This window comes from Capsicum annuum, chromosome 9, assembly GCF_002878395.1.
Source record: "Capsicum annuum cultivar UCD-10X-F1 chromosome 9, UCD10Xv1.1, whole genome shotgun sequence".
Classification (NCBI taxonomy): domain Eukaryota; kingdom Viridiplantae; phylum Streptophyta; class Magnoliopsida; order Solanales; family Solanaceae; genus Capsicum; species Capsicum annuum.
The window spans coordinates 111,043,896-111,055,125 of NC_061119.1; the positions used below are offsets into that span (position 1 = coordinate 111,043,896).

Consider the following 11,230-nt stretch of genomic DNA (forward strand, 5'->3'; position numbering starts at 1 on the left):
TTTGCTTGTTAATGAATGGTCACTTTGACTATAGCTAAGTTACTATAATTTGGTATGCCTACTTTGGTTAATCATGGAAACAACCTCGATACCCCCACAAGGTAGTGGTAAGGTTTCCATGCGCACTATCCTTCCTAGACCCCATTAGTGAGATTTTATCGAGTATGTTGTTGTGGATGTATGTTTACTCTACACTACCCTCAATCAGACACCAAAGGGGTCTACTGGTAATGAGCGGTAGAGTTTGGGTAGATAAGCTTGTCTTATGGATTTCTTGCAAACTTCTAATCTAAAGCTTAATGTGATCCTGTCAATAGAGTTGGTGTTCATGGATAGTTTACTAACTTGTAAGATTTAAAGCTTATGTTTTGTTGGTTGTAAATATAAGATAATACTACTACCTTGTATATTGGATTAGAGCCAAAGTACATTGGATTATTAAATAGCCTAATGATCTATTTTATGAAAAAAGATAAAAATATCTATGAACCTAGAAATCACATGCTGAGTTCACAAGAGTTACAGTTCAAATAATAAACAAAATCCAAATCTTGTCACTTTTCCAACTCTTTGTTGCTTACACAACACAAAAAAAAAAGTTCAATTTTAGTGACCGTGTACAATGTCTACCAGCAGTGATGGGAAAGCCACCTCCACCACCAACACCAGCTTGTTGCGTAGTTCTACGCAAGGCTGATTTACGGTGTTTGTGCAAATAAAAATCTCAGTTGGGACAATTTGGAATCATTCTTGCAACAGCTATGAAACTACCTATGCAATGTAGGATTAAAGTCCCTCGTGGATGTTCAACAAAATAAAACTGTAGTGCACATAATACCTGCAGATTATTTCTTGCAAAATTTTTCTGAAACTATGGAATTTTTCAGGGATAACTCACAGAATTCTTCTGCATTGTTATCATACTATCTCAACTCAGATATTAATACCTACTGATTACAAATAAAGAGCCAAGAATATGATATCCAGAATAAGAAAGAATCTGATATCCATAACAAGTGAAGAATCTGAAACAAAATAATATATTGACTACAAGATATTCATGTACAAAATAGCCAACAGAGAGTAGTCTGCAGTAGACCCAAAATACATCAAAACTCAACACCAAAATAGTTCCATTTCATGTCAAATATCCATCAAAAGACACCCAAAAACAAACCCAAAATATACGTAAAAAAGACTTAAAATAGACAAAGATATATAGCTAATAACATTACCCTCTTCTTGTCCTCAACTTTTCTGCCCTTTGTACTTATAACTGGTTAGTAGTAACTGCATCTCTCCCCATCCAGGTTAATCCAGTTAGTGTTATTGGAAGGTTATTTGGTTCACTAACACCATATCTATCACCTCTGAAGCTTATAACTCTACTCTCAATTGGTTGTTATGTTCTTTGCCTACTTTGTAGTCTTTGTAAATAAGCTTCTTCAGATATTATTCTAGGCATTAGAAGAGGGTCTTCATCATATTCCTCATAGCGGGGGGCTATTAAGTTGATCTCTTATTCATCGGGTTCCTCTTCATCAACTAAGCCACTCCCATACGCAGTCTGCTACTTTTTTTCCCCAGTAGGCTCTTTTTTCTTACCAGCAGCTTGCTTTGTACGCTTTGTCATAACAGAAAAGATAATTATTATAACATTAAAATAAATTAAAGTGCATCAAATACAAATTCTAATTAAATTACCTTTGCACAGCTTCTTGAATTACGATTAGGCAGTCCACATATGCCACATGACATTAATAAACCTTTTCTTGATTGCTTCCATTCTCCTTGCCTCTTAAGTGCCTCTTCTTTTTGTCTTTCCCTCTTTTCCTTAGGCCTTCCACCATGCTTGACCATTTTTTGTGGTTTAATAGCTTGTGAAAGGTCAATCTTCCAGAAGATTTCTCCCCTAACAGGCTACAACTTGTATTTGTAAACTTGTAAAGATGCATCTTTGCTGTAATACTAATTAATTTCAATCTTAGGATTCATTTTCTTGTGCTCCATGACCTTAATTTCATGTGGACATGGAATATCAGTGAGATCCCATGTCCTACAAGTGCACTTGTTTTCCTTCAGATTAACAATATGTCTATCTTCACCTTCTATGACCTCATAGTCATTGTCCCCATTGCCACTTACCCTACAAACTTAAGATATTTTTAAATACTCATTCTACAATGCTTCACTTTTAGGACTAAATTGATCATCTTTCCACTTTATCACAAAGGCCTCCTTTTCTGCCAATTTTGTCATCACCTTGACTCTAATGTCTTCCAGCATTCAAATAATAGGCATGTATCTTGCTTTGAGTATCCATCCATTAAACAACTCTATAAAATTATTGTCCACTACTTGATTTTTGCACCCTGTATCAAGGTACGCTCTACACCATGTTTTGGGAGGATACCTATCAAGTAAATCCTGTCCAGCTTCTTCCTCTAATTGTTTCATCTCTTTAAGTTAGTCTTCAAATTACTCAATAAAAGGGGACCACGTAGACCACCACAAAAGTTTCTTCATCTCACCTTTAACCCATATCCTACACCAATTTGTCTCAATATGCCTTACACAATATCTATGATGTGCATCCAACAGAATATTCTGTACTATATCAACCAGCCCCTAAACATCACATGAAAACAAATAAATATCATGTAATATCATAATCAACAAACAAATTAAATAAATTAATATTATTAAAAATAATGTTACCTTTTGCATGTCTGATATAAATGTAATTCTTTTGCCACTTTGAAGTTCAAGTAAATGCTTCAAATGTTTCAAGAACCAAGTCCAAGTCCTTTTAGTCTCTTTATCTACCACAGCCCATGCTATAGGATAGAAACAGTTCATACTGTCCTGACCAACAGCAACTAATAATTGTCCCTTTATTTTTCCTTTAAGAAATATGACATCTAACCCAATGAGTGGCCTTAAACCTGCCTTAAAACCTATCTTCAATGAGTTGAAGAAAATATACATTCTTAGAAATTTTCTTCTACCATTTTCAAGTGCCTCCTTAGACAATTGAATCACAACATCAGATCCTAGATTGTAACTCCTTAATTCGATTGCATAAGCTTTTAATTTATTGGAAGAGTTTGTAAAACTACCCTAAAGATTCCAAAATCTCTTTTCTTACTCTCTTGCACTTTGCTTCACTTACATTTACTTCAAACACCCTATGTAAATCATCCTTCATATCCTTCACCCGGTATTTTGGATCACTTTGAATCTTTTTCTTGAAATAGTATGCTATAGTAAAGTAGTCAATAATATTATTGTCATATCCATTCAAATGGGGATCAATATGATCTACTAGTTTTTTGACACTCGCTCCAGGAGTGGTGTCATCCTCAAAGATCAATAATTGAAAAGGACATCCATCAGCACGACATGTATATCTCAATCTTTTTTTATCACTTTTCACCATAACAAGTTCCACCTTCTTAGATAAAGCATAAAGTTTGCAAAATTGTATTGCTTCTGATATATCCTTAAAGGACATACCCCTAAAAATCTCCTTATAATCTTGCAAACTAGCTTTTATAGTCCTTCGCTTTTTTTCAACAAAATTTTTTGATTCATCAGTGTCATATTCTGAACAGCTAAACACCACTTCACTATCACTTTCAGTGTCACTACAATCTATTCCTGCTTCATCAAATATTGGAGCAAGTAAAAAAGAACTACTATGCTTGACAATGTCTAGTACATCAACAGATAACTCACAATCATCAGTAGCAAACAAGTGAATGGATTGATAATCCTCGGATACAAAAGACAATAGTGTTCTAATTCCTTCATCTCCTTGTATTTTAAAAAATTTACCAAAAGGTCCAAGTACAATAAGTTGTTGGACAATTACAAAACCAAACCTACTTGTGTACTCATTTACTAGGTCAATAAAAGAGAGAAGATCAGGATCATACCCTTTCCAATACTGGACACTTCCTTTCTGATAAAGTATTCCTGGTTGTGTAACCCAATCTCCACCATAATGAAAGTATATGGTAATATTTACTATATTAATAACCTATAAAAAGTAAAATATTCTTGAGTAAAATATCCATAACAGATTCAAAACAAACTCAAAAGTGATGAAAAATAATCCCAAAACAGACACAAAACAATATCAAATCATATACAAAATAAATCCAACTTGTACCAGTCAATTCAAGTACAAACACATAGCAATAGAGAATCAGAAAAGGACCCTTCAGATAGCACAAACACATGAAAGAAAAAGATACACTACTCATATGTTGTACAAAACAGAATGAAAGGGACCACATATTTATACACAATCAAACAAAAGACACATAACAAACATTACAAAATTATGTTCAGATAATAAAGAACAACCAAATTGCTATTTATATAACAATGTGCACAAATTCCTAACCATACTTTGAGCATTTTTTTATTACTTGAAAAAATAAATTATCGCAAAAAGAGAAATAACGAAATGGTCCCAGTCAAAATAGATGTCTAAAAATCCAACAAAAATAAAAATCCTAAACAAACTCTAAAATTGACAAACCCCCTGAATCATAGAAAAAAACCAACAAAAACTTAGAATTGGTAAAGCCCATAAGCCCTACGAGAAAAACGACAAAATCATAGAATTGACAAACCCTAGAATCGGTAAACCTCCCAAACACTAGGATAAAAAAAATGAGAAAATCCTACAATCGACTAACCCTAAAAACCCTAAAATCAACAAAGCTTTAAAACACTACAAAAATGACAAAAGCCTAAATCCACAAATAAATGGACAAATCTCCATCTTCAACAACAACAAATCACTAAAATCGAACCCAAAAACTGATTCTTTAGAGACTACGATGTTTTGATGAACCAAAAAAAAAATTAGAACTACAAAACTAATTTTATGGACAAGAAAATAAGTAAACAAAGAGGCGAAACAACATACACAGATCAGTAGTAATTTCACAACAAAATGAAACAAAGATATAAAGATACATCATTGGTTTTTAGGGTTTTTTAAAAGATGTAGACAGTGATGAAGTGGGAGTCTGAGAAGAGAGAGAGTGAGAAAGAGGGGCAATGGTTTTTAGAATGGGTTCTCTAGAACCTTTGATAGGTCCGGATTGGGTATGGATACGGTTTGGGTTGGGTGTGGATTTAATTTGGGTAATTTTTTATTTGGGTCAAGTAAAATTAAAAATAATAGGTCAGTCATTACGATGATGACACGTGTCCATCCGTTAGGGTCAAGGGTATATATGTACATAAACATTAACGGGAAGGGTATAAATAGACCAAAAGTATAACGAGGGGCACATATGTACCTTTAATAATAGTTCAGGGGTATATATATACCTTTGCCGATCTAAAAAAGTGGGAAAATGAGAATTAAAGGAATCCAAGACCATAGATTCTACAACTCACAATAGAACAAAGAAATGGAAACATTCCTAATGTCTTGTAGCCTCTCTCTTATTAGTGTGGCATGATACACATATATAAAAGAGACTCTACTTGACATAACTTTGAGTCACGACCTGAGGCTACACCTAGTATGACAACGATGCTTACAGCCATAAGTGACCACAAGCTAACCCATTAGTTGAAACCTACTATGAGCACTGAACAAAATAGTAATAATCATGTGTGCAGAAGGTAAGCTGATAAGATACTATAAAACTGGATACTGAAATACATATCAAAACATGTCTAAAATATTTTATAAAATAATAAAAAACAATTGTCTATCTGAAAATAATTGATGGCACTAAAATGATTGACTGGTTGTCAAACTGATTATTTGAAAGCCTTTAAACAACATGAGTTAATGGGACAAACCCCAACTAACTCCAACTGACTAAATGTAAGAAAGCACTGAAGTAATATAAATAAACAAATAATGTCCTTGATGGATGAGGACTTACCGCTACTGATGCTGAGTAACGCTGAGTTGTCTAAGAGCGGCCGAGAAACTATGCATTTGGACCTATGTTATAGTACAACATAGCACAAAGAAAAGTATGTGGACAGTACATTGAATGTACTGGTATATGAGATAAGGACTAGCTGAAATACATGAGGTAATTGAGCATAAATGCATGAGCATGTAATATCTGAGAATGCAAGACCAAGCATAAATATTTTTCTAAGATAATATGTAATCTAAAAGACTGAACGTTCTATAGTTGAATAACTGAGAATCCTTTTGCTTGGTCAGGAAAACCTAAATAAAAATTCACTAATCATTATACTGAGACAGGGGGAGGTATCATATAACCGACATGCCCCAATCTGAGCTAATCAGGGTCAAACCTATAACCCCATTTAGAAGGGTGTCAGTATCTTTCCACGAGTACTAATACATGGTTATGTTGATCCACTAAATTAGCATCCCGAAGAACTAAGGAGTTACCCTCTACTGGTAGGTTATATCATGAGAGATGTGTCAACCTTCAACTGTCAGAAAGACATCTCAAACCTATGGTGGCTACGTAGTTCTGCGACTCAGGGATTTTTACTAAAGGTCACACCCTCTACTGGCCGGTGAGCCCTCATCCCTGGGTTCTATAAATGCTAAATCCTACTTTCAACTGAACTGACATTGGTAATATACTAAACTAAACTCGACTTAACATTATCACATAACTGATAGTGCTCATCATGATCATAAATATTTAAGTAAATAATAAGACTCATGGTTTCAACGATATTACTTGAAAGATCTGAAATTATGTCAAACAATAGGTATAAGGTGTTCATAACCCTCCAACATTGAATGACCATAAAACACGATATCAACATTTAAAAATATAAGATGGAAATCCTAGTTCAAAGACCTAAAACAAAGAAATTTAATTAAATATGTGAGAATCATGAACTTGAACATAGGGATGTGTTATCATCATCATTACATAGCTAAATTCATCGATTGGGGATTTAACATGAAATTCACTTGAATCATGACATGGGAAATTATAGTTTAAAACATGAATTAACCTAATATTTCATGGAATCATACGTGACCATGAAATTGAGTTCAATTACTAAGGGGAGGCATATATTTAACCCATCTTGAACACAAAAAACTGTATAGTAATAGACAAATCAATAATTTAGTTTTAAAGAAGTTTTTTGGGCTCGATGGGTGAATGGGACCCGTGGATGAACATCCCACATACCTGAAGTAGAAGCTTTGGGGAAATTTTTTTGAAGTTGTTCTTGACCTTAAGAAACCCTAGGTGCTTAGGGAAGATAAAAAACTATTTTCTCTTGATTCTATTTAGTAAATTATTATTTAATAATGTAAATTGGGGATTTGGGGCCTTTTATACCACCTCTTGTGAAGCTGAAATGAGGGATGTAGATTTTAATGGTAAGGGGAAAGACATAAAATCTCTTAGAAAAATATGAAAAAAATTGTGTTCCCAGTCGGTATGAGTCAACCTTACAACTCGTATGTTAGGGTATGACTAGACTGCTGACTTGTACGCTTGGCAGATTTCTAAAACATTTACTAGTCTAGATATGGGCCATACTTCCAACTCATAAGATTCCTATATGATTTAGTAAAGTCACTCATAAGATGGACAGACAACTTGGGGAGTAAACACTGCTATTGATAAGATTTCTCTTTATAAGAGTCACAATTTGTATAAAACTAGATATCCCCATCTTGTATCCTAGATAGAGACTCAAGGGGTCAATACTGATATCCATACGATTGGGTTTATACGACTCGTACCCCTCTTGATGACCCTTGGGGTCAAGTCATACCTATTACAGAATGTTCAACATGCTATACTGACTTGGTACGAGTCCAACATACGACTTATACACTAGGGTACGATTGAGGATCATGAGTCGTATGTTGAACAGAGACTGGAGAAGATATGGGATATTACAATATCTACCCTTTGGGAACATTCGCCTTTGAATAAGACTAGTTATATTAAGACCACTAAGGAAACTGAGATCATATACTGAACATGCATGACTTCAAATATGATTACATAATCGAGTCTAAAATATGATACAAGAAATGAACTGATTTTGTGAATGCATACAATGACATGATATTGGTTACATAGCTGAAACTGAGAATGACACAGAGTCAAACTAAGGAAAATCATTACCTCAAGCCAAATCTGGGTTTTTCGAAGAAAAGGTGAGGGTACTTGGTTCGCATATCTATTTCTGCATCCCAAGTATCTCCCTCAACAAATTGATTCTGCCAAAGAACTTCAACCAAGGAAACTTCTTTATTCCTTAGCCTACGAATCTAACGATCAAGGATCACAATTGGGACTTCCTCGTAGGAAAGTCTATTCATAACGTCCATATCTTCTAAAGGAAGAACTACCACCAAATCACCAATACATTTCTTCAACAAAGAAAGATGAAATACCGGATGTATTGATGCTAAATCTACAGGAAACTCTAGCTCATAAGCTACTTTCCCAAAATGACTCGAGATTCTATACGGGCCAACATAGCGGGGACTGAGTTTCCCCTTCAAGACAAATCACTTCACTCCCTTTATAGGCAAAATTTTCAAATAGACCAAATCATCAACCTCAAACTCAAGATCTCTTGTCCTCATATATGCATAAGATTTCTAACGGCTTTGGGATATCTTTAGCCTCCCTGTATCAACAGAACTTTCTCTATCATATCAAACACTAAATTTCGCCCTATCAAAGTAGCTTCATCTACCTCAGACCAACCAATAGGAGATCTACATGTCCTTTCATAGAGAGCCTTAAATGGATCCATTTGAATACTAGAGTGATAGTTGTTATTGTGGGTAAACTCAATCAAAAGTAAGTGGTTATCCCTGCTTTCTTCAAAGTCAATTGCACATGCTCTCAACATTTGCTCTAAGGTGTGAATGTCCTCTCTTCCTGACCATCTGTCTGGGGATTAAAACTTATATTGAGATGAACTTGGGTACCAAGACCCTTCTAAAAAGCCTTCCAACATTGGGAGGTAAACTGAGTACCTCTTTCTAAAATGATAGATAATTAGACCCCATGCAATTTCACTAACTCCCTAAGGTAAAGCCTGGCATAATCCTCAACTGAGTACGAAGTATGAACTAGAAAAAAATAAGTTGATTTGGTCATTCTATCTACAATGACCCATATAAAATCATGTTGACAACACATACGAGGCAATCCAGTCACAAAATCCATGTTCACTACTTCTTATTTCCAAGTGGGATGCTAAACTCCTACAAGGTACCACTAGGACTTTAGTGCTCAACCTTGACTGCTAACAATTTCGACACTTAGCGACAAACCTTACAATATCCTTACTGGAAGCATTATAGTAATCTAAAAATGTATTTGAACTATCTAGAAAAGTCAAGACTGGAGCGAAAATGAGTCGAGTCTTCAACTCCTGAAAACTCTTCTTGCAAGAATTTGGCCACTAGAATTTGACCTTATTCTGAGTAAATTAAGACATGGGGGATGAAATAGAAGAAAAACATTCAATAAATAACCTATAATAGCTAGCCAAACCCAATAAACTCCTAATATCTGATGGAGAGATAGGTCAACTCTAATGCCATCACCGAAAATAATATGGCCAAGAAAAGCTATCGATCTTAGCTAAAATTTGCACTTCTTGAATTTAACAAACAATTAATGAGCTTTAAGGGTCCGTAACACAATTCTTAGATGGTCTGCATGATCATTCTCACTATTGGAATATACAAGTATATCATCAATGAAGACTATGACGAACATGTCCAAGTACTATTTGAACACCCTATTCATTAAGTTAATGAAAGCTACAGGGGCATTCGTTAGTCCAAAAGACATAACTAGGAATTCAAAGTGACCATACTGAGTTTTGAAAGATGTCTTCAGAATGTCATATTCTGTGACTCCAAACTGATGATAGACGAATTTGAGGTCTATCTTTGAGAAATAACTGGCACCCTAAAGTTGGTCAAATAAGTCATCAATTTTTGGAAGTAGATACTTGTTCTTTATTGTAATTTTTTTTAATTGATGGTAGTCTATGCACATTTTGAGAGAACAATCTTTCTTAAGCACGAATAATATTGGAGCGTCCCATAGAGAAATATTGGGCCTTATTCAATCCTTATCTAAGATATCTCTTAATTATTCTTTCAACTACTTAAGCACAACTGGAACCATTTAGTAAGGTGGAATAGAGATAGACTGGGTATCTGGAAGGTGATCTATTCTAAAGTCAATTTCCATTTTGGGAGAAGCTCCAGAAAGATCTTTAGGGATATATCTGGAAACACCCTTACAACTGAAACTGACTTGAGACTTGGAGTTGCAGAACTTTATACTTTAAATCGAACAATATTGCAAACACACGCTTTAGATATAATCTTTCTTGTTTTAAGATAAGAAAGAACCTATCCCCTAAGCACTAAAGTATTACCTCTCAATTCAATGACCCATTCATTAGAAAACTAAAAATGAACGACTCTATTTCTACAATCAATCGAGGAATAGCATGAGTGGAGCCAATCCATGCCAAAAATAACATAGAAATTGGTCATCTCTAACTCTACAAAATTAACTGAGGTAATTTTCTGAGATACTATAACCGAGAAATTTCTATATACCCATTTGGCTATAATAAATTTACCCACTGGGTAGGTACTGAGAAAGGCTCTGCTAATACTTTGGGATTGACATAGAAATTGATGGATATATAAGAAATTACAAAAGAAAGTGAAGCTCTGAGATTTAACAAAGCATAAACATGAAGATGGAAAACCTATGACGTACCCATTAGCACATCAGGAAAACTTTCCTGATCATGCCGAGTCTGGAGTGCCTAAAATATGTTCTAACACTGCCTACTAATAGCACTGGAAGTAGCACCCTACTGAGTCGGGCAACCTACTGGAGCTAAAGAATAATTGGATTAACCCTGCTGACCAGCTCTCTGGCAGTTCCTGACTCTATGGACTGGCTTGCCACATCCAAAGAACCCATTACTACCAGCTTTACACTAACCCTGATAATTCCTACAAAACTTTTTGTTGAGTGGATTAGTATGACCACTGTTTGTACAACCTTGGGACTTAGAGCTTGGCGCTTTATCCCAACTGTCTTGCCTAAACTTAGGCACTAGTACACTAGCTAAAGATAGAGCTAGGACAAAAAATTACTAATAGAACTGGGAATGGTTACTACCTTCTGACCTTGGATGAGAAAAGTTAAAACTACCTATTCTGGCCTTC

General features: G+C 34.9%; 1 protein-coding gene across 1 annotated transcript; it reads right to left on the reverse strand.

Moving 5' to 3' along the window:
- Positions 1-1,570: 1,570 nt before the first annotated feature.
- On the reverse strand, positions 1,571-10,982 carry LOC124887109. Its single transcript, XM_047396292.1, has 6 exons — positions 10,926-10,982; positions 3,149-4,042; positions 2,719-2,961; positions 2,575-2,628; positions 1,705-1,920; positions 1,571-1,624 (listed from the first exon to the last, which is right to left on the reverse strand). The coding sequence occupies exons 1-6, from the start codon at positions 10,980-10,982 to the stop codon at positions 1,571-1,573; spliced, it is 1,518 nt and encodes a 505-aa protein (XP_047252248.1).
- Positions 10,983-11,230: the final 248 nt, after the last annotated feature.

Excerpts from the sequence above, each read along its gene's own strand:
- LOC124887109 (XM_047396292.1), bottom strand. The coding sequence starts at position 10,982 with ATGGGTTCTTTGGATGTGGCAAGCCAGTCCATAGAGTCAGGAACTGCC. Across the intron at positions 1,921-2,574 it reads ATGCACATCATAGATATTGT|CCTGTTAGGGGAGAAATCTT; the intron begins GTAAGGCATATT and ends TACAAGTTGTAG. Across the intron at positions 1,625-1,704 it reads ATTCAAGAAGCTGTGCAAAG|CGTACAAAGCAAGCTGCTGG; the intron begins GTAATTTAATTA and ends GTTATGACAAAG.